The sequence below is a fragment of the Carya illinoinensis genome, chromosome 11 (assembly GCF_018687715.1).
Source record: "Carya illinoinensis cultivar Pawnee chromosome 11, C.illinoinensisPawnee_v1, whole genome shotgun sequence".
Lineage (NCBI taxonomy): Eukaryota > Viridiplantae > Streptophyta > Magnoliopsida > Fagales > Juglandaceae > Carya > Carya illinoinensis.
In genome coordinates this window covers 26,704,418-26,729,363 of record NC_056762.1, presented here as the reverse complement: position 1 = coordinate 26,729,363, position 24,946 = coordinate 26,704,418, and the positions used below count along the sequence as shown (strand labels likewise).

The window sequence follows — 24,946 nt, the reverse complement described above, 5'->3', positions numbered from 1 at the left end:
CGTTGGATCCTCATTCTTCAAGAATTTGATTTGGAGATTCGAGACAACAAAGGAAGTGAAAATTTAGTGGCTGATCATCTCTCTCGGTTAGAGCAAGAGGAAGAAAAAACAGATTCAGTGGTCCAAGAGGCATTCCCTAATGAGCAGTTGTTTGCATGTGAGATCAAGCTTCCATGGTATGCTGATATTGTTAACTACCTAGCTTGTAAAGTTTTACCACCTGATCTTACTTACCATCAACGTAAGAAGTTTTTGTATGATGTGAATTATTATCTTTAGGATGAGCCTTTGTTGTTTAAAAGATGCCCTGATCAAATCATTAGAAGATGTGTGCCAGAAGAAGAGATGAAAGACATCCTCCATCATTGCCATTCATCATCATATGGAGGACACTTTGGAGCTACCCGTACAGCAGCTAAGGTACTTCAAAGTGGATTCTTTTGGCCTTCTATTTTTCGTGATAGTTACACTTTGGTGAAAACTTGTGACCGGTGCCAACGTATGGGGAATATTTCAAGGCGTCATGAGTCACCACTGAAAGGTATCTTAGAAGTTGAGTTGTTTGATTTTTGGGGAATAGATTTTATGGGGCCTTTTCCTCCTTCTTTTGGTTTTGCTTATATCTTATTAGCAGTTGACTATCTGTCAAAATGGGTGGAAGCAATTGCTACAACAACAAATGATCCAAAGGTAGTGCTCAAATTTCTGCACAAGAATATATTCACAAGATTTGGCACTCCACGAGTTATTATTAGTGATGAAGGGACTCACTTTTACAACAAGTTTTTTAATAATCTTCTTTCTAAATATGGTGTAAAGCACAAGATAGCACTTGCTTACCATCCTCAAACTAATGGCCAAGCTGAAATTTCAAATAGAGAAATCAAGAACATCCTTGAAAAGACGGTCAAAACCAATAGAAATGATTGAGCGAAGAAGCTTGATGATGCTTTGTGGGCATACTGTACAGCCTTTAAAACACCTATCGGGATGTCTCCATACCGATTAGTGTTTGGAAAGGCATGTCATCTTCCTGTGGAGTTGGAGCATAGAGCTTATTGGGCTGTAAAAAAGTTTAACTTTGATTTGAAGGCATCAGGTGAAAACCGACTTCTTCAATTGAATGAAATGGAAGAGTTCCAGAATGATGCATATGAAAATGCAAATATCTATAAAGAAAGGACGAAGAAGTGGCATGACAAACAGATTCTTAGGCGAGAGTTTGCTCCAGGACAACAAGTTTTACTTTTCAATTCACGACTCAAACTCTTCCCAGGAAAGTTAAAATCAAGATGGACAGGTCCTTATACAATTCATGAAGTTTTCTCTTTTGGAGCAGTAGATTTGAAGGACAAGACAGAGAATATTTTCAGAGTTAATGGTTAGAGATTGAAGCACTACTATGGAGAACAAGTGGAAAGGAACTATGCATTTATTCATCTTGGATATCCTAATTGATGAAAATTGAAAAGTCTGGCTGTAGACTTTAAAACAAGCGCTTATGGGAGGCAACCCATAGATCTATCTTTCATTCTTTCATTTATTTTATTATCTTTATTTATTTAGTTTTAATAATTTGGTTTTTTATGCAGGTTTATTTAGCATGAATAAAGAGCTGAAAATTTTTAAACTACGGAAGATTCATCATGAAACCAAGGAAGTTCCTTTTATTTCTTCAATCCTTTTTACTTTTGCATTACAATGAGGACATTGTTTAGTTTAAGTTTGAGGGTTTAAACTCCTATAGTCATTTGATCCTCTTGTTTTCTAAGTCTTGAGTTGTTGATGGGTTCTCTGATTCTCTTACCAAGCATGCATTGGAGTAAGATTTAATTCTCTATGACTCTGAAATTTGTGATTGAAGATGGTTTTGAGAAAAAATTTCAAAAATTTCTTTTATGTCAAGTGGAGTTTTGTGGGTACTTTGGTTTAAATCTTTGACCTTGAACATAATTGAGCACATAGTCGTTTTTCTCTTATTCCATTTTGCTTATGAAGAGAAGAAGTTGAATTAATTGAAAGAGGGAAGTTCGATTTTGCTTTGCTCTAGAATCCGTTGATGGGTCCTTGAGGCGAAATCCTAGTTGAGACCAAATATTAAAGAAATGATCTAGACATTTCTTTGGCATAATCAAAAAGCTTTCCCAGCCGTCCTAAATATCATGCCATCATTACATGGTGTGTTTCCATAGTCAACTCCCTTGAGCCTTCATAAGCCTTTATTCATTCTTTGAACTACATAAACCATACACGCTCTAAACCTGAAAAACAATGAATCTACCTTTGATAGTTTGAGAAAATAATTTGGTGGAGAGTTACATTAAAAAGAGAAAATTTGTTTCATGATGAACTGTATTATATTTGCTCTGTTTGATCAAAGGAGAAGAAGAAAGATAGTGAAAAAAAAAGAGAAAAAAAAAAGAGAGAGAAAAATAAAAGAAAAAGAAGTCACTAAGCGGAGTATGTATCACCTCAGATTTTGTTAAAGGAATTGTTGGTATTGCTTCAGTGATTATAGCAACAATAATGCCACAAGTATGAGCATATTGTCAAGAAAGAGCTATGATTTGAATCATGTGGGTATCTCTTTTAGTGTTCTTTTCACTAAGTATTTTTCCAGTTTGCTTTGATTTTTCATATCCAGTTCTTTTTTAACCCTCACCCTGTGGCCTATCATTACAACCTTATTAAAGACCTTTTGATCTCTAATTTTGGTGTTGACTACATTAGTGGAGAGGATTTCTGAAAATTGGACTTATGGGGTTAAGTTTTAAGAGAATTCTTCTGATTTTGGTTGTTCTACTTTTATTTGAGTTTGCAGGTGGTTTGAGGTTAAATTGACTATATCACACACACACTCAAGGTCTTAGCTTTAGGTTGAAGTAAACGCCTAACTCTTGCTTGACAAATTGTAAAATTTTTGATTGATTTTCTTGCTATCTTTGATGTTAAAAGAGTAAAATACTAGTGATGAAATCTAAATTCATAAAAACTTGGTGAGTGATGATACTTCTCTTTGGGGTCGAGTTGATATTGCCTAAACTATCATTTGCTTTTCTTTTTGTTTGAAGACAAGCAAAGTTGTAAGTTTGGGGGTATTTGATGACTTGCAAAATTTCGTATTGCAGATTTTACAAGATCGCTCGAGCGGAGGCTTTTGGTCGTTCCAGCGAATTCAGGCAGATTCAAACGCTCAACTGCCGCTCGACAGTGAGCTCGAGCGGGTTGCTGGAAAACAAAGTTCGCTCGAGCTGAGACATTGACGCTCGAGCGAAATTAGGCAAAGTCGAACGCTCGATGTGCGCTCAACACCCCGCCCGAGCGAACATCGTATTTTGACAGATCTAGGGTCTTCCGCCGTCACACCATATAAAAGTGATTTTTCACTCTATGGCCATACTTTTTGACTAGAGAACACTTTTTGGGACAGAAAAACATAGCTAGAAGGATTCAATTCATCTGTTTTGGAGAGGGAATTCCATATATTGCACGTACGTTGGAATCATACACGAGCACAGACAGGAGAAAAGCATTGAATCATTTCCTTGAGTTTTTGAAGACGAGTTGCGGCTGTGAGGAGTATTTTTCAGCATTTATTTTCTTCCAATATTCTCAGAACAATTATGGTGAATTCGTTTATGTTGAATTCCATTTCTAGTATGAGCTAAATTTTATTTATTCTAGGAAAACGATGTAACCTAGTTCTGAACTATGTTTGATTGTCTATACTAATTTAAGGCAATTCTCTCGTTGTTTATCTGATTTATTCTGAGTTTATTACTTCTAATTAACTGGCCATTGATTAGATGATATTTAATCTTGTGATTTGCTATCGAAAGAGGGAATCATAAGGTAGATCTTGAATATTTCAACATAGGTAAGTATAGAGATCGAAAGACTTGTATGAACCTATGTAGTAATTAAATCATTGGTCTTGTTGCTTCTTGATTATTTAATTTGTATATTCTTGTGCGAATTGATAAACAAGAATAATTTCCAATTGACTATCGAAAGAGGCTTTTGGATGAATTAGAGATTTGCTAATAGACAAAAAGAATTAAATTAAATTCGCTGAATGAGAAAAGTAGAGTGAAGAATTAGGTGAAATCGATTTCCTAGAAGTTTTCTTTCCCATTAATTTGATTTTTGAACGTCAGTTTTATTTCCTTTGCATATTTCTCTTTGAGTTAATCTTAGTTTAATTTGCAACTATAAAAATCTTAGTGATTCCTCTAGATAAAATCAAGATTAGTATAATTTTGGTATTTGGCAAAAGTAAGGTATCAATCCCTGAGGACGATACTCTTCTTATCATTTTATTATAAAACTACAATACTGTGCACTTACAGTTTTGCACCGGTTAATAATACAATTATAATATATATTATAATACATTACAATATATTATCACTATAATATACCATATTATATGATATATAATATAGTACATTAAATCCAATAAAACTAGAGTACCTGTTTAGGAGAATAACCTGTGCGTAATCGGTTTTAAAAAATGCAAAAATAGTGCAAACCGATTCGGTTCTAAATTTTATCCAAAACCGGACTGAACCGGACCAGTTACACCCCTAAGCAAAAATGCTACTTTGATCCCTTATTTTGTCACCACATTTTAACATTCTTGTATTTTATTTTTTTAAAATTTTTTTCTTTACTTAATAGTTAAGTAAATGACTATTAGTATATTGATATCTTTTTTATATTTTTTGAAAATATTTTAAAATGATAAAAAAAATATGAATAAAAAAATTAGAAAAAAATGAAAAGTTGATTTTAGTCTAGTGGTAACTTGCAACGGGCAGCTACAAGCGGCAAAGGAACATCGCTCGTTGCAAAAGCATGAAGTTCAAGTACGAAAACAATGCAATAAATTATTTGCACTCGTATATATTGGGGTTTGAAATTCATGACATTTATTCCTTGAACTTCCTCTCCATTTGTGAAACTATTAGATGAGAAGTTGATCCATGCCATATAGTTTTTTTATGGATAGAGGGAGAGAGGTATAGAAGAGAATATCTTATAACCGGTTGGGCTAATAACTCACAAATAACAGCCTACTAATAGATGATTGCCACGTAGACTTCACAACCTAGTTTCTGTGAGACTGCATATTAGCCGATCTAAAATTCATCCACTTGCCCCCATCTCGCATGAAACAAAGAAATCTCTTTTCCCCTCTTCATCCCCTCTCGACCCATCTCAGCCCTGAAGTTTGGCCAACTTTGATTCTTGATTTTTTTGGCAGCTGACTTTCTCTATGAGAGTGTGCTTGTAAGATGGAACTCTAATAGGCGTTCGATTTCTGTAAATCTATACATAAAGCTCTATTTCTTCCCATTTTTGACTGCTCCAAAATCTTTCATCTCTCACAAAAATTTAATTTCCTGGTTCCAAAAAGAAAATTTACTATTCTTTGATTCCAAAACACTAGTCAGTATTCAAAGAAATTTCTCGATTTTTCGGCATTTGTTTTGGGCAAAAAAAATCACTAGTTTTCTATTAGAGAAAATTCGATCTATATTTTTTTTTTGGGTTTGACTGTAAATCAATTGGGTTTACTAAATTCAATTTGTATTCCTTGATCTGAGACCCTGTTGAGGCTATCGTATCTCGGAGTCCCGAAGTACTGAAGCCGATGCGAAATACAAGGCCATAATGGTTCCAACCATAGCACTATAAGCAAGCCCACTGAGCAGCGTGTGCTCCGCACCACATCCATGCTAGATCAACGTGCATTTGCCTTACGATTTTCAGTTGAGCACTCGACCTTCCTCTTCGGCTTCATCCTCATAGACGCAGCTTGTATAGAGCAAGACTAATTTCTTCTTTTAGAAAGCTTGAAATTTTTCATGCCCAATGTTGGAAGAGAAAATGACATTTCTTCATATACTAAAAATTGTGGGATCTGCTCAATTTTTGCCTTACAAGGAGCCCAATTTTTAGACACTGTTGAGATTACAGCACCTTACAAGTGGGTCTTTAGATTTGTATATTTTCTCTTATAAAATTGGATGATTGAATCCCCGGTTTTTTTTTTTTTTTGGTAAATGTTTCTCTTGTTTTAAGGGAAAAACTTGTTAATTTGTTGATGTGGTGGAGTGAGAAGTTGAATATGCTAACACAAAGATATCACAGCTCTTTGTAAAACCCAGATAACTAATCTGGTATAACATGAACATCGGTCGGTGGTGCGAAATCCATGTGGATGAGATGATGTGAAATATGTCGGTGTCGAACTAAGATGGTGGCGGGGGAACTAACTTTGCTCTTGGGCAGTGGTGCAAAGAGACATAAGAGATGAAAGAGAGGGGCAGCAAGCAGTAATTTCCGATGGAAGAGATGAAACAAGACTATGCAGAGGCGACATGAGTTTCAAAAGGGAGGGGCTCGTGGTGACCTAGCTTTCTATTGTGTGTGGTTGTATCTATTCTCATTTTTGTGTGATTTCTGATGTGGTAGCTCATTAAAGGAGGGCTGATATTATTCAAAAAATAGCCCGATCGGTTAGAAGCGGGACTGGGTACAGAATACAAAAAAGGTCATGGCCTCTCTTCTTTGACTACCTTCATATGCTATAGTTTGAGGGTAGATCTTCAAGATTACGCAAACAAAAATGTTGTCATGGCTACAACTTTTAGGCCCTGTTTGGTTTTATAGATGATCTTAATCTATCTCATCTCAACATTCAAATACCATTTAAATACAAATATTTTTCAATTTCAAATTTTTAAATTTGTCGTCTAATCATTACCTAATCATTCTAAAAACTTTCACAAACTTCCCAACAAAACACAAAAAACAATTCAACTTTTTTAAATACCAAAACAAAAATTATACGAAAAATTTATATTCTAACAATATTTTAACTTTATAATATTTTTATTCAACATTTTCTCTCTCCTTCTCCAAAACTCTATAAAATATCTTAACTCAAACTATAATGCCCCATACAATTCCAAAGAGTTACTTTCTTACACTTAACATCATATCTCAAATTTAAAAACCAACTCCAAAGTCTATAAAACATAAATCTCATTGGTTCAAAACAACTACTCCAATATAATTACTCTTAAGATTTCACAAAGGCTCAAAATAAATGTTAACCTTCCAAAATACCAAGTCAACAAAACAAAAGAAAGCTATTGAATAAAACTCTTCAATAATCAAAGTACCATCTTTGTACTTAATCCACTATATTCACATAGTCTTGCCCATGCTTCCTATTATTGATTTTCAGCTGAAACATTTAAAACATCTAAAAATATTGTGGAGATAAGGGATAAGTTATTAACAACTCAGTAAGCAGTGAACATATACTAATATGTAAACCTAAGACAATATATACCACATAATAACTTCTCAAATGTCATACATTTGAGGCATTCACTCTTGTCTCATCACTGTATACAACATCCGATCACAACACTAACTACAAATTCAACACTTTGGATAACAAATCAACCGCATCATAATTATTTTATCTCAACACTTCAAAGGACATAACCACATCACAATTACAAATTTTCATAATCAGTGCTACAAGTGAATCCTAACACTTCACATAATTATTTAGATCCTAATCACAAGCCCAAATTCATAATTTCTCAATTCCAACTAGACATAATGATCCTCACTATAGAGAGATAGAAATTATACCACCAATTGAGAGGCTACACTATAGTGATTCACGATGTTGTGGGTGGTTTGGTTTTCGTCTCTTATAGTGTGGCAGGGCTGTTATTTTGGTGAACAAAGGTGGGTTTGGCAGTGGCTATTTCAGTTAATGCCAAAAATAGAGGCTAGGGTACATGACGGTGGGCTCCTTACTTCTTGATCTGGGCACAGCTGAAGGAGGCTACATGGGGGCGGGTCTGGGTCGCAAATGCATATGACAACATTAGCAATGGTCGATAGACAGGGAGAGATCAACTGAGAAATAGAGAGAAGGTAAGGTAGAATTGAGGGAGAGAGAAACAGAGGGAGAGAAAGTAGAGAGAGGCTTACCGTTTTCAGCGTCAGGCGGAGAGTAACAGTGGCGAATCAAGCTTGGGTTGCAATGAAATTCTAGAGAGAGGAAGAGATTGTCGCATGGAGCGGGGAGGTTTTCGATCGGTGGCAAACCTTGAGGCTTGGGTGTGGAAATCACACCAGCGACGGAATCTCATGGTGTGACATGACGATCATGGCTAAAGGCTTCAAAACTGCAAAAGAAGAGTTATAGGCATTAGCAACATGAAGAATCTTCATCAAGAGTACACCACAGACAAGAGGATATGGGGTAGAACAATGGTGAGTTAATCCCAAGGTCAATAAGGTTGGAGTTTCCTTCTTGTCGTGGGGATGACTCCCTAGGTTGGCTATATAAAGCCAATCAATTCTTCTTATTCTATAATACATTATCTAACCATAAACTCAGATTGGCCTCCTTTCACATGGAAGGGAAGGCTATGGTTTGATTTCAAGACAGAGAGATCTTAGGATCCATAAGGGATTGGGAAGGATTTGTTAGGGCTTTCCTCATTAGGTTCAGTCCTAGCACATACGATGGGACTATGGAGGCCTTGACCAAACTAAGGCAAACGGGGTCAGTAGAGGAGTATAAGGTGAAGTTTGAGAATTTTTCCAATAGGTTGCATAGATTGTCAGATCCACACAAGTTAAGCCATTTTTTGAGTGGATTAAAGAATGAAATTAGACTATCAGTCAAGATGTCAAACCTACCTGATCTCTTAACAGCCTTTAGTTTGGCAAGAATTCAAGAGGAACTTGTTAGAATGGGTAAAAGAGTCTTCAGGTACCCCTCGGCTGGGATGGGGGAAGCTAGCCATTTTAAAGGGGTGGACACTAATCTGGATAGAATTTTAGTAAGGGCATAGTGCCTGTACAAAAATTAATTCAGGCCAAATAAGGAAAGGAGGGAGCAAGGGCTATGTTATTATTGTGATTCCAAGTGGTATCTGGGGCATAAGTGCAAGAGTCCCAAATTGTTCCTATAGAAGAGGTAGAGGACGAAGAAGAAAAAAAAAAAAGTAAAGGAAGGTGTAGTAAATCTAGCAGGGGAAGGAAAAGAACTCATAGAATTTACTAAAGTAGGCATGAAAACCTGAGATTGGGTCCAATAACCCAAAGACTATGAGGGTGAAAGGGAAGTTGGCTGGTCAGTGGGTAGTTATTTTGATTGATCGGGCAGCACTCACAATTTCATTGATACCACAATAGCAAGGAAGTCTCGTCTGACAGTTTCCAAGGAAGACACAGTGAAAGTAAGGGTGGTCAATGGTGAGCAGTTGTTGTGTGAAGGTAGGAGCAAGGGAGTTTAGATAAGAATCCAAGAAAAGTCTTTCACTATGGATTTTTTTCTACTGGAGCTAGTGGGGTGTGATGTTGTTCTAGGTGTTCAGTGGCTACAAACTCTAGGCACCATCTCATGGAATTTTAAAAGACTTACCATGCAATTTAACCATCATGAGCAGGATGTTGTGTTGCAGGGAATGATGTCCACACAGCTACTAGAAGAGAGTTCCTGCAGTGAAATCAACAAGTTAAAGAAGAAAGGAATAATACTGCAGCAAATTAATGAACCAGAAATCATTACTAGTGTGCAGAATTGCCCCAAGAATGTGCAGAAAATGTTGGACGAGTTTCATAATGTTTTCTAGGAACCTAAGGGGTTGCCACCATGTAGGGAGCAAGACCATTCAATCAACTTACTGTCAGGAACACACCCTGTGTCAGTAAAACCCTTCAGGGTACCAAGTCACGAGATAACAACCCGTGAAAGCCTGGTGTTTTGTCATCCAATAGAAGCAAATAAACACTATCATGGCAATCAGATCACTCCTATCATTTATGGGTAATCCAAGTTGATAAGCATCATGAGAGGTAAGTATCACATGAGCGTGATCTAACTATTGTAGTGATCCAACTCAATCTAACACCTATATATATACATATACCAGGTAACCCTAAGGGCACTCTCTTTTTGATATACTCGGGTAATTATATGTGATTCCTTATTGAATTAAGCATAGGAGTCGTTACAGGCACATCACTTGACATTGTGCAGGTGAACGGTTATGTTTGGCAGTGGGACACATTATTTACAGTGGCGCCGTTTGTGGGATCCTACTATCTCTAATTAAAATTTCTCAATGGACGTCAACATGATTCTCACATGCCAACCGTGACACGTTCTCTAGCAAATTGCGACATAGAAACCTTACTGACCGCAATGGAAGCGCGATTAGCAGCAATGAGGGAAAAGCTGAAAATGGCGTTGGACGCCATGGAGACTTTAAAGAATGATAACGAAGAGTTAAGACAGAATAATGTGGAACTCAGTGACACGGTCGTGCCCAGTCACAGAGAGCAAGGTGAGGGGGAAGCGTATTATAATGGAGGATTGAACCAAGAGGAGGTCAAGAAAAAGAAGATGCATGATGAATTGCGAAGCTTGGCAAGGAAATACAAAGAGATAGTGATGAAGACGGGAGGATATTTTTCAGTAGAAAGACTATTAAACCAGACTAATCTATCGTACAATGAGAAGATTATAACCATGTCTCTTCCACCAAAATTTAAAGTACTGTAGATAGAGATGTACAATGGGTCTAAGGACCCCATGGACGATTTGGAAAATTTCAAAGCACACATCACGCTTCACGGCTTCCCTGGAGATCGCCTGTCGAGCTTTTCCTTTAACTCTGAAGGGAACTGTAAGAGAATGGTTTGGAACCCTCAAGTCGAGGTCAATAAGTAGCTTCAAGGAGTTGGCCAAACAATTTTTGATGCAATTCATGCCTAGTAGGAGGCGCAAGTGCTCGGCTGCATACCTTATGATAGTTAAACAGAGAAAAGATAAGAACCTAAAAGCATACCTTGCTCATTTTAACAAAGAGAAGCTAACAATCGATAATCAAGATGAGAAAATCACCCTCACTACCCTCTTGGGGGCAATCTGGCCGCGCAGCACCATGGCTGAGCTAGCTAGAAGGACTCCTCCACCCTGAGAGAGTTCATGGATAGGGCAAACGACTTTTTCAATGCTGAAGACACGTTGCGAGCCTTGGTGGATCCAAGAAAAGGGAAAATCAAGGCTGAACGGAAGAGCAGTCACATCGACAAGTAACCTAATTTGGGTCATCTGGATAAAAGAAAGGAAAAGCGAACAGAGCATAATCATGGATTAATGCGTAGCAACTTAAATATGCAAGAAAAAGAGGAGTCTAACAAGGAACCCCACCAAGCCAGAACAGGTGGTCGGTACTGCAAGTATCATCAAATGATTCACACTAGACCGAGGATTGCACAACTATGAAGAAGAGGGTCACTGAATTGGCAGGAACGAGAGAGTTAGAGAGAATGGTTGCAGAACGCTCAAAGTCCCATCTACTCCAACGCAAAGAACAACAAGTTAATTGAAAAGCCTAGGCCTAGTCTAAGTTACAATTTCAATAAAAAAGCTAGTGAGGTATTTAAAACTCTGAAGCCTAATTGAAGTCATTCGTAGCACAAAAAATAAATTACCACTTCAAGACAAGACGTCATAGTTGCAAAGATAGTTTCATTAAAATAAGAATTCCCCATGTCCATGAAGCGAAGGGAATTAGCGGAATAACTGAATGGTCAAAATAGTGCACCCGACGGCCCAACCCCAAGTTATGATGGACCAGGCCCAAGTCATGAGATAACAGCTCATGAAAGCCTGGTGTTCCATCATCCAACAGAAGCAGATAAACACTACCACGACAATCAGATCACTCTTATCATTTAGGGGAAATCCAAGTTGATAACCATCACGAGAGGTAAGTATCACATGAGCGTGATCTAACTGTTGTAGTGATCCAACTCAGTCTAACACGTATATATATACATATACCAAGTAACCCTAAGAGCACTCTCATTTTGATATACTCGAGTAATTATATGCGATTCCTTACTGACTTAAGTATCGGAGTCGTTATAATCGGACATCACTTGACACTATGCAGGTGAACGGTTATGTTTGGTGGCAAGACACAAAAGATGAGATTGAGATTATCATTAAGGAGCTTTTAAATTCTGGGGTAATCCACCCCAGTCAAAGTCTTTATTCATCCCCTGTTTTATTAGTAAGAAAGGCCGATAGCACTCATGCAACAGGGCCAGCCCATATTTTTTTTCAGCCAAGCACTCAAGGGTAGGGCTCTCTCCCTGTCTACTTATGAAAAAGAGTTGTATGCTCTAGTCACAACTATTCAAAATTGGAGACCTTACCTGTTAGGCAGATCCTTTGTGGTGAGAACTGATCACCATAGTCTAAAGTATCTTTTAGTCTAGAAGATTGGTATTCCAATGCAGTAAAAGTGGTTGAGTAAAATGATGGGGTATGATTTTGTGGTGGAGTTTAAGAAGGGGGCCAAAAATAGAGTAGCAGATGTTCTTTCTAGACAGATGGAGGATGAAGAAATTTGCATTGCTATTAGTACCTAACGTGGAGTGGCTGGAAGAGATTAAGGAGGGGCATACGGGTGATCCTAAGGCCCTGAAGATATTGTCTAAGTGTCAAGATGGTCAGGCACCCCGACATTATTTTGTAAGGGAAGGAGTGTTATATTACAATAACAAGGTTTACATTGCTAGCTGTTCAAAATTAAAAAACTGGCTCGTGGAATTTTTGCATGGAAGCTCGTGGGATGGTCACTCTGGAATGGATAAAACCATTCATAGGGTAACCAAGGAATTTTACTGGCCCAACATAAAGTCTAGGTGAGAACTTTTATTAGAAATTGTCATATTTGTCAACAACAGAAAACTAACCATACTTTCCCTAATGGACTGCTGCAACCCCTTCTAGTGCCCTCTTAACCATGGACTTACATTACCATGGATTTCATTGAGGGGTTACCAAATGCTAGTGGTTTCAGTACTTTATGGATGGTCATGGATCGTTTAACTAAGTACAGCCACTTTGTGCCTTTAGGGCATCCATACACAGCTAAGTTAGTAGCCAACTGTTTGTGAAATATGCATTTAAGTTGTATGGCTTAGCCCAATCAATTGTGTCAAATCGGACAGTACCTTTACCAGTATTTTTTGGAGGGAACTATTCAAGGCACAAGGGGTCAAACTAGAGTTAAGCACTACATACCATATCTGTAGACAGACGGCCAATTTGAAGCCGTGAACAAAAGCTTGAGGTGTATTGTGGGGGATTGCCCGAAAGACTGGGTTAAATGGGTACCATTGGCTGAGTGGTGGTACAACACCATTCAACACACATCTACAAAGCTCACGCCTTTTGAAGCCTTGTATGGTTACCAACACACTAAGCTAATTTCATACATTCCAAAAATGACTAAAGCTGAAGAAGGAGAAGCATAGCTCAAATACAGAAACCTCATCATACAGTTACTTTGGTATAACATCAATAGAGCCCAAGAACGAATGGTGAAATATGCTAATTTGAAGAGGAAAGAGTAGACCTTTGTCGTGGGAGACTGGGTCCATCTAAGGTTACAACCTTATCGACAAGTGTCTATTTCGCAGCGTCGGGACTTGAAGTTATCACCTCGTTTTTATGGGCCATTTTGGGTGGAAGATCGAGTAGGGGAAGTAGTATAGAGATTGAAGCTACCGAAGACATCATAAATGCATCTGGTATTTCATGTTTCACAATTGAAGAGGAGTTTGGAGGAGCAAGTCGTGGCTGCCACGATGCTGCCTCCAATGAACCAACATGGAATCCTACAACCAGAACCTACAAAAGTATTAACCCGAAGAGTTCCTCTAATGCACAACCAACCCGTGGTGGAGTTATTGGTGAAATGGCGGGGGCAAAGAAATGAGGATGCTACTTGGGAGAACTACCACAAGCTGAACACGACATTTCCCCACCTTGTGAACAAGGTGTTTTAAGGGGAGGGCATTGTGACACGACGATCATGGCTGAAGGTGGTGACCAGGGAACCATCAGTAGCGTGGAGACGGCAGCAATGAAGAAGAGAGGAATTGATTCGGGAAAGAACCAAGGTACCTAGAGTTCCTGTTATCTGGGCTCGTAGGCCTTTATCCATGTTGTAATAAAAGCTTAAGTTACTTGAGCTCAAAGTTGTTTGTTTATTTTGAGTCATGCTTAAATCAAATTAGAACAACATTAATGATTAACTAGTCGAGTTTGAAAAAGAATATTCAAGTTTTGATCGAATTAGAGTCAAGTTTAAACGAATAAACATGTTAATCAAAATACCCTTGTTTGAATTCAACTCGACTAAGTTCTTTTGCAGCCCTACTTCCAGGGTATCCTACCAGTATTTACAGGGCTCATAATACTCAACTTTCTTACATTTTGATTCAAGAGAATTTACAACTCAATTTATAGGGGGAAAAAAACCACAATTTCATTTCTGCCTAAAATTAACATTATTTCCCTTTAGCTGTACGAGAAAGAAAATTTAAGATGGCAGAAAACTTATCAAACATCTTCAATGCAATTTCTGAGGCTTTTCTGCAATTTCAGAGGTTCTTCTCAGTAGACGTGTATGTCCACACTAATCCCTCCTATATGATTAGCCCTGATTGAGCAGTTGCTCTCACTGCCCAACTTATCCCCTGAAGTAGTCGAGCATGCTCGGCAGCGAAACCATAGGCATGAGATTCTTGCCAAAGCTGCCTGACCAGCTACTCGGACCCGGTAAACCACACTTAAATCTGCCCATATATCACTTCCCATAGCACCTGAGTCAAGACTTGAGTTATACCCTTCAAGATCCGACTCAGTAACAACAACTAGTGATCCATCATCAAATGCAACAAGATCTTGTGAAGCAGCTGATACTTGGGTTGTCATCATAAGATCAGTCATTTGGGTGTAGATAACAGCTCTTTTCACCTTAAGATGGTAGTATTCCTGGACAGCCTGTTATTATAGCCAATATAGAGTAGCTTAGAAAATCAGCGAAAGACATTTTTTGAGAGGAAAAAAGGAGAAAGAGAAGATGTTGGATTACACCAATTCACAAGTACCAATGAACACCATTAGTTAATGTCCCAAAGAGAGAGAATGTCACTGCAATTTTTTCACCTTTTTTTGTTGATAAGTGTTATGATCCTTAGGGTTAAAAGTTTAACCAAATTAGTATCCCAAATTAGTATCCAACAGTCCTAAAGCTTTTGGATGCTAATTTGGTTAAACCTTTAACCATAACAATAAGTGTATGTAAAACCATTTTGGGCAACCAATCAAAAGTACAATTAAATTAATTACATCTCTCGAATAACTTGCCTAACTGAAGCTTAACACTGCATGACTCGGAAATCATTTACAACGCAACACACGTAGTGAAAGTTAGTTAAAGTAGCCTTTTGCTACAGAATGAGAAAACAAGAATTCCAGGATTTCCAAAGCCAAGTTGCAGATAATGACAAACTTAATATTGGATGATATGCCTGTACAAGTACTATGAAAATACCTGCCACTGGGAAGAGGCTAAAAGCACCCTTGGACGGATTGCTTTCACATAATCATATGCGGCATCAGGTGTCATTTGCTTGTGTTGCACCTTTAAAACACCGGAATATTAAGGAAAGGTGGAAGTTTTGCAATGGATAGTTAATATCTTTTCTTTTGCGGGGAACTCACCAGGTAACATATTACAATGGTTGTGCTGCGTCCTCGTCCAGCTTTACAGTGAACATATGTACTTCTTCTACAAGATACATTTTCTTCATGAAAATGACATTAGAGAGGTCAGATAACCATATAGAATACCTCCTGAAGGAACAACCAAATATGACTCGTTGAAAATTAAAAAAAAAAAAAAAAAAAAAGTGTGTCAAGAAATAGATTTCTGTTAAATGAAAATTCTTATGATTTACATTCTCGAAAGGAGGAAAATCAGGTTAAAAAGAATGCTCACTATGTATGAAGTCTACTGCATGGTGCATATCATTCAGTGATGGGGCAAAGCAGTAGTCTCTGGTAGGTATCACCAAATGCTCAATGCCATGATCCTACAAATATTTTAATAAATTAAATCGCCAATGGCATAGGGCAACTTGATGTAAACCTTCGAATTAGGGAAAAATAAAAATGACCATCAAACAAGTATCACGCATGAACTGTTTATCCAAAAAAAAAAATCACTTGGTAAAGCAATTTAGAGATATATGACCCTGTACGTCAGTTGATTAGATGTCCAAATGAAACCCTGATTACGGTCCCACCATATTGTTTTTTGTCTTATTTAGGAGATCATAAAAGCAAATCAATGAAATTTATTGATGACATTAAACCCCTGTAATATCAATGCCATATCAATATTGTAGTCACACAATGCTTTCTAGACCAAGATTTTATTTGGATGAAAGATGAGTTAGTTCCCCCTTTCTTTTATAGATGAGGATTATACCCCAGTTTTATTCATTGCCCTCACTTAAGGCTGAGGAATGCCCTATACATGTAAAGAAAACCTTGGGGTTCACAAACAAACCCAAAAGCCAAAGTTCTGTAAAAACTTCTACAGCTATTCATAAGAAATAAACAAAATGGAGTTATTTTCCCCTTTAATATTTCCAATGTCTTACTATTAAGTAATAAAACTTGTACAATCATAAACTTGTACAGTTCATTAGTCAAAATAATAGTTCTGACACAAATTTCCTCAAGTAAACCAGAGCACAAAACTAAATCATCTCCAGTTGCCCATTTAATCTAGCATCAAAGAAACCAAAAGTATCCAATGCTCATAGAAGCTAAAGAAGAAGCAGCCATCAAGAGTACAACCAATAAAAAATAGACATCTTGACATTCAGACTTTCAGAAAGGATATCTAGATGCAAACGGAACCAGATAAAACACTCACGTGATATAGAGATGTTGGAACCAAAGTCTCGTAGGACTCATTTAGCGTGACAACTCCGCAAACACCCAGCTCCTTTAGGCGGGGAACATCATTCGGGAATGGAACAGCACCTAACAGTATAAACTGAAAATAGGCACATGAGATTTCCAGTTCCTACCAAATCAATAATATTCTCTGCCAAGAAAAAGATATATCATTTTCATATACAATTAAAAAGAATGTGCACCGAAGACACCAAAAACTTAATTTCACCAGAGGTCTTAACATATACAGTTTCAACAATTAAAACAAGAAAAGAAGTCAGAGGCGGGAAGTGATGGATGACACAAACATATTAAACCAACTGTAATGGAACTCATAAGCAATATCTATAAGAAAGAAAAATGAAAAATCAATTGAACACTCCAAACAGAACATATAAAACCATATAATTTCGCAAACAGAAGTAATCAGCAGAGAACCTATGAGAAAATCTACACGAGTAAAATATATATATACGCACACACACACAGCTATTACAACAAACAACAAATCCCATCCAAGATATTACTTGAACATGCAATGGATGCAACAATCAAGAGATAGCAAATATAAAAATTTTATTAGTCCAACGATATAGAAGAAACAAAGAGAAAAGTACCCACTCCGACAGAACCAATAAGATAAACCTTATCTGTTTACAAGATACATAGACAAAATAATCAAATCGATTAGAATCTTAAAAGGGGAATACTTTCAACCAGCACGTCCACATAAAATTAAAGCGCAAACTCATTCCAATGAGAAGTCGCAGAAAGCCCCCGACATGTAGCCCAAAATCAGTCAACAAGCATAAATACGATATGCACCATGGTGCATAACGGCTAGAACAAATGATAAGGAAAAAGAAAGTATACCTCATCCACCTTATCCCACCACCTGAACTCGGCCTGAGCCTTATTCCTAATAACATTGTAGAGCAGAGTCGGATAGAATAGCGCGCGGGCCCCAGCTCCGATCAAAACCCGCTTCGCATCGGAAGAGACAACGCTTCTGCTGCCGAAATGGAAATCTCCACCACAGAAATTCCCTTCTTCCCCGCTTTCCACCTCCCCTCCCTTTAATTCCTCAATATACATAGCCTACCCTGCTAAGACAATAAATCACAGCAATACCGTATTCCAAAAGAAAACCTTAATTACCCAGAACACATATACACACTTCACATCACTTTAATTTACATCCCATCATCTCAAAAGAAAATCCCCAACTTCTTCTGTTAGTTTGTAAATGAATTACAGGAGTGATAGAGAAAACCTAGAATTTCTACAACAAAGAGGATAGTGGAGGATTGGAAAGGATTCTGATGGGAAAATATGGGAACTCAAGCTTCCGAGAGAGATCATCGCCATATTTTGTGAAATAGGGGTTGATCGGGCGAAGAGAACGAGGCGGAGGCGATGGAGGTGGGATATGAGACGACGAAAAGTCCGTGAAGAATGAAATTTATTTTGGAGTGAGTATAGATTGAGGAAACCCTAACCTAACCCAAAGATTATGCTTGGATGAAAGGATGGCATGGATTCTACTCCTCCACCTTTTGCTCAACAAACTCTGAAACAGAAAGAAATAGTAGTGAAAAAATAGACTCCAAGAGAGAGAGAGAGAGGCATAGAAAATAACGTAAGAGGGATTGGTGGGATAGCATAGTTAAACTGACAAAGAAGGTCACAGAAATTCCGTAAACATCAACCAGTAAATGACACGTGGAGCGTTGAAACGGGAGCTTTATTTCAATAGATTAGGGCAAAATAAAAATTGAGCTAATATCACGTGTATTGTTTTTAGCTTATTTCATTCAAAATATATTCTCATATTCAATTATTCATCAATTAGCATACATTTATTTACACGTAAAACATTTTGCTACCTTAACTCTCATTGTGGCATCCGTAACCAAATAATACATAGGAAATAGGAATATATATTTCGAGTAACGAACATGATAACGTTACAACTATTTTACAATTCTCCATGAAATATATGGTAGTTTTGTAATATTAAATTTTCTGTTTATTAGAGTGACATGATTTCATTAGTTACTTGAAAATAAGTTGTAAAAGAATTATACGTGTATCATTACTTCTTTGAGTAAGGTGGTTTTAACTAGAAATTTAGAAAACTAATATCAATGCTCTCAGAACCAAAAATTCTATTTCAGGAGGTCATATTGATATGCAATGACGATGATGCTTGCATATATGCCTATGTGTATGTATATTAATACACTTTGTTGTTTATAATTATAAGGAAATATACTATAGAAGTAATTTAATTTCATATTTCTTCAATTTATAAGAAATATTTTTTGGATTGTATATTTTTCAGTCTTTAAATTTTCGGTAGTAGATTTTTGGCTTTTTCTAATGTATGTACGTACATACATCTTTATATTTTGGATGCAAAAATTATGAAGTTTGAGAAAATATAAAAACTATTATTTTCATACTTGAAGAAGACTCAAAAAAATTTTTATCAAGATTATTTTTATAAAATTTTATTTAAATTTAAATAATAATGAATAGTAATTAAATGTTAGACAGTTGAACAGTCTTCTCTCTCTATAACGGCCTAAGGGCACGAAAGGAAGAGAAGTTCAAAGTCTTCACTGTAGAAGGTGAGTGCGGAGTTGCTACAATTGTGGTACAGTGGTTGACAATGGAGGATTTGGAGAGCATATGGAAGAGGTTGAGTCTAAATGAAGAGGAGAATGAGGCCATTAGCATGCGGATTGGAGGTTCGATGAAAATGAAGAACAGAGGAGAGTGCAATTTGATAGAAAAGGTGTGTTCAAATCGCACCAAGGTGAAGGAGGTGGTGAGTGCTACGATGTCCAAGATTTAGAAGGTAAGTAAACCTCCTGTGTTCACTAAGATTTGCACGAACATTTTCATAATTACTTTTGCAACCGAGAGAGATAAGAGACGTGTGTTGGAAGGTTGCCCTTGGTTGTTTGATAATTTGATGTTTGTATTGAAGCCGTTTGATGGAATGACTCAACCATCATAGATCAATTTTGATCTGGTATCTCTTTGGGTGCATATGCACAATTTACCCCTGTCGTGTATAGTGTATGATGTAGGGAAGGAAATTGGAGATTCTATAGGGAGAGTGGAAAAGGTGGATGCACCAAAGGATGATGTGGGGGAGTTATCTGAGAGTGAAGGTGGAGATGGATCTGAGAAAGGCTGTGGCGAGAGGGAGAACTATAGAGGTGGAAGGTAAGAAGCTATGGGTTCCTTTCACTTATGAGAAACATCCTAAGTTGTGTTCCAAGTGTGGTTGTATTATCCATGGGGATGAGGGTTGTACAGGGGGTAAACTATCACCGTCTATAGAAGGGGAGAAGAAAACTCAATTTGGTCCTTGGCTTAGAGCCAGTGGAGGTCCTCGAGGGAATTTTAGGGGGTGGAAGGGGTATACAGAAGATAAAGGAAGTAGAGAGGAACAAAAGGAGAAAGAAGTGGAGAAGGAGAGGAGTGAGAAAAAGGGAGTGGAGGTGAAAAAAGATATTGTCATCAGAGAGGAGTGGGAAGATTATTCTAAAGGATGATGAGGTAATTGATGGGGGGAATGAAGGGAGGGATGAAAGGGAGCAAGAGGAAAGGAACATTTTGGGGGGTGCACAGGTGATTAGTGAGGATGAGGGAAGAGGAAATGTTCTGGAAATGGAGAGGAGGTGTAAAAGAAGGGCAAGGGGTAAATAGAAAGAGGAAGGGGTTGATGGGGACCAGATTGTTAAGAAGAAAAGAGAATGTGGGGAGGTAAATGAAATAGAAGCAAAAAGAGTAAAGAGGGGAGAAGAGCTAAAGGAGATTGATACTTACAATGTTGAGGTGGTGGCTGTGAAGCAGCCCCACCTATTACAATGAATGTCCTATGTTGGAACTGCCAAGGGCTTGGGAACCCTCAGACAGTTCAGGATCTTTGCTCCCTAGCAAAGGATAAGAGGCCTAAAGTCATGTTTCTCATTGAGACCATGATTGTTACAAATAAGATTGAAGGAATTAGAAGGAGAGTGGGATGTGAACAGAGTTTTATTATGGATCCTATAGGAAAGGCAGGAGGTTTGGCTTTACTATGGTATGATGAGATGGAAGTAGAGATTCTTAACTACTCTAGATGGCATATTAGTGCCTGGATGCTAGATGTGGATTTGAAAAAGAGGTGGTTATTCATTGGCTTCTATGGCCATCCTGAAACAACCAAGAGGAAGTCATTTTGGGATTTGTTACACATGTTGAATGGGTTGTTTGATTTGGGCTATAGTGGAGATAGATACACTTGGAGCAATGGTCATAGGATGGTACTTTTGTAAAGGAAAGGTTGGACAGATGCTTGACAAATGGTAAGTGGAATGAGCTGTATAAGGAGGTGAAGGTAGAGGTGTTACCTGCTAGGTGCTCAGACCACAGACCAATTGTGATGCATTTATCTATGAATAGGATAAATGGACCAAGAAAAAGAATATTTCGGTTAGAAGCTTGCTGGACCAAGGACGTGGAGTGTGAGGAGGTAATAAAAGGGGAGTAAAGGATGAATGAAGGGGGAGATTCTTATGTAGAAAAAATTAAGAGGGCTTTAACAAAATGTGGTGTTGTCCTGCATAAGTGGGGGAGAGTTAAAAACAAAAAAGAGGGAGAGGAGTTGAGAGAAAAAACTCAGAAACTAAAGGAGTTACAGGAGGTAGAGGATGGAAGTATAAGTGGGGAAATAAAAAGGTTAAAAGGGGAACTTGGTTTGTTGTTAGAAAAAGAGGATGTGAAGTGGAAACAGAGGGCTAAAAGAAACTGGTTTCAGTATGGTGACAGAAACACAAGGTTTTTTCATGATGAAGGACCAGGTGGGGATTGAGAAGACTTTCAAGAAACATTTTGTAGAGGTTTTGTCATCAGGAGAACCAACTATGGATTTGATCCAAGCTGGTACGAAATTTATCAAAGCCAAGGTGAGTAAGGGTATGAATGAATTCCAAAGTAAGGAATTTACAAGAGAGGAGATAAAAGCTGCAGTGTTCCAAATGAGCCCTTATAAGTCCCCGGGAAGTGATGGTTTTATCAGAAATATTGGCATGTAGTAGGGGAGGATGTGTGTTTGGCTGTGATGGAGTTTATGAAAAGAAGAGGTGACTTGAAAAGTATTAATCAAACTCTTATAGCACTGATTCCCAAGGTTAAAGAGCCTGTTACAATTGGAGAATTTAGATCTATAAGTTTGTGTAATGTCTTATACAAGATAATGGCTAAGATATTAGCAAATAGGTTGAAAATAGTATTGCCTGATGTGATTTCTCACCAACAAAGTGCATTTATTAGGGGAAGATTGATCTTGGACAAAATTTTAATAGCTTATGAGCTCTTGTACTCAATGAGAAATAGGCAGAAGGGTAAGGAGGGGAGTATGGCTGTCAAATTGGACATGTCCAAAGCCTATGACCGTGTAGAGTGGAGGTACTTGGAGGAAGTGATGAACAAGCTGGGTTTTTGTGATCAGTGGGTGCAATTAATCATGAGAACTGTTTCTACAGTATCATATTCTACACTAGTTAATGGTAGAGTTGGTGAGTGTTTTTAGCCTTCAAGGGGGATTAGGCAAGGAGATCTATTGTCTCCATTTTTTTTTATACTTTGTGCTGAGGGGCTTAGTAGTTTGATCAATGAAAATGAAGAGAAGGGGGAGGTGAGAGGGACTACTATAACTAGAGGAACAACAACTATAACCCATCTAATGTTTGCAGATGACTGCATCCTATTTTGTAAAGTCAATATGAGAGAATGGAGAAGATTGAAGGAGCTGTTGAAAATATATGAGGCAGCCTCAGGCCAGTGTTTAAATGATCAGAAAACTTCAATAATTTTCAGTAGCAATACAAGAAGGGAGGAGAGGAGGCAATTAAGGGCAGTAGTTGGGGCAAGACTATACAGTGACAGTGAAAAGTATCTAGGCCTGCCTTCTGTGGTTGGTAGGTCGAAATACAATACTTTCATAGGTATTAAGGAGAGGATTTGGCAAAGACTAAACAGCTAGAAAAATCAGTTTCTATCTCAAGCTAGAAAAGAGGTGCTCTTAAAAGCTGTAATTCAAGCTATCCCAACATACCACATGAGTGCTTTTCGCCTTCCTAAGAGGTTGTGTAATGAAATATCTTCATTAATGGCAAGGTTTTGGTGGGGTCACAAACAAAATGATAGGAAAACACATTGGAGGAGTTGGGAAAGAATGGGGGTTGCTAAATACTCGGGTGGTTTAGGCTTTAGGGATATGGACAGCTTCAACTCAACAATGCTAGCCAAGCAATGTTGGAGAACTTTAACTAATCCTGGATCCTTGTCAGCTACAATTCGTAAAGAGAAATATTTTAGAAGAATGGATCTAATGTCATCAAAGCTTGGTTGGTGCCCTTCAGTAATGTGGAGAAGCTTATGGAGTGCTTTGAGATTACTTAAAGAGGGAGTAGTTTGGAGGGTGGGGAATGGAGAACAGATAGGCATTTGGAAGGATAAATGGATTCCCTTATGGACCTCTTGGAGACCATCTCAAGTTCCTGTACAGGTTCTTAATAGGGCAGCAAAGGTTGCTGAGTTGATGAAGGAAGGTAAATGGAAAGTAGAGGTACTGGAAACTGTGTTGGGAAGTGAAGAAGCCAATATTGTGAAACTGATTCCTGTAAGCAGAAAGGGTGTCAATGACAAGCAAATTTGGGGCTACACAAATAATGAGATCTTCTCAGTAAGGAGTGCATATCATTTAGATATGGAACTGAAAAACAGAAACAAAGGGGAGTCCTCTAGTAGGAATTATGGAATTGGTAGATGAAAGGCTTTATGAAAAATGGAAGTTCCTGTAGTGGTGAAGAACTTCATGTGGAGAGCAATGGATGACTGTCTTCCTACTAAACAGAATATAGCTAAATGAAGGATAGTGGAAGATGACTCATGTCCTATCTGTTTTAGAGAAGTTGAAACTGTGGGCCATGCTATATGGAGTTGTGAAGCTGCAAGGATGTATGAGCAGAAAATGCTAGTCCTCTAAGGAAGTGGTCCTGCAGTGATGAAAACTTATGTGAAATATGGAATAGAATAATTCAAAAGTTGCCTAAAATGGAAGTTGAAATGGTAGCGATGTCCATGCGAAAAATCTGGTTGAGAAGGAACCAACTGATTTTTGAAGAACAATTTACAGGGCCAAAGAGTGTGATCAGTCAGGCTATTGAAGACTTGGAGGAATACAGAGAAGCTCAAAGGGTGGGAGAGGTTAATAGGTTGTCAGTTATAGCAGGTGGTAGAGAAGTAAAATGGAAGAGGCCTGGAGAAAATATAGTGAAAATTAACTGGGATGTAGCTTTTGATAAAAAATCTCTAAAGATAGGAGCTGGTGTGGTGATAAGGGATGAGGAAGGGGAAGTCCTTACATGCTTATGTATGCCTAGAACTAATATTTACAGTCCAATAGTTGTTGAATTACAAGAGTTGTGGCGAGCTGTCAATGTATGTACTGAGCTGAGGTTTATAAATGTTGAATTTGAGTGTGATGCCCTGACCATAGTAAATGCTGTAAATAATATAGATGAAAACTGGGCTTGGTATGGACAACTAATAGAAGATTTGAGAAGTATGTTTTCTGGTGTAAGTATTTGGAAGTTGCAACACATATATAGAGAAGGAAATAAGGTGGCACATAGCCTGGCCAAGAAAGCAATTGGTTTAGATGAGGAATTAGTTTGGACGGAAGATTATCTAGAAGAGGTGTTTTCTCATGTATTCTTTGACAAATCTGTAACAAGTGATTATAGTGAATGAAATGAAGATATGAGGTTCTTTAAAATAATAATAATAATAATAATAATAATAATAATAATAATAATAATGAATAGTCTTTTTATTTATTTGTTTGTTTTTATTAGCTAGCAGTTCTGCCAATGAATGCTCTAAATTAGGTATGAATCTGACGTGCAAGATATATAATTTTATTTTATAATTTATTTTTATAGTGGTAATAAATCCATGGGAGATTATTTTTAAGTGGCATAGGATGGACTTTAAAAT

General features: G+C 37.6%; 2 protein-coding genes across 2 annotated transcripts; one reads left to right on the top strand and one right to left on the bottom strand.

The window, feature by feature from the left end:
* Positions 1-14,235: 14,235 nt before the first annotated feature.
* LOC122281011 (phosphatidylglycerophosphate phosphatase PTPMT1-like) lies at positions 14,236-18,510 on the bottom strand. Its single transcript, XM_043092197.1, has 6 exons — positions 17,759-18,510; positions 16,863-16,985; positions 15,918-16,011; positions 15,641-15,723; positions 15,471-15,560; positions 14,236-14,917 (listed from the first exon to the last, which is right to left on the bottom strand). The coding sequence occupies exons 1-6, from the start codon at positions 17,978-17,980 to the stop codon at positions 14,528-14,530; spliced, it is 1,002 nt and encodes a 333-aa protein (XP_042948131.1). The 5' UTR covers positions 17,981-18,510; the 3' UTR covers positions 14,236-14,527.
* Positions 18,511-24,022: 5,512 nt separating this feature from the next.
* LOC122282332 lies at positions 24,023-24,700 on the top strand. Its single transcript, XM_043094293.1, has one exon. It carries the CDS (start codon positions 24,023-24,025, stop codon positions 24,698-24,700), a length of 678 nt encoding a protein of 225 aa, XP_042950227.1.
* The last annotated feature ends 246 nt before the right edge of the window (positions 24,701-24,946 follow it).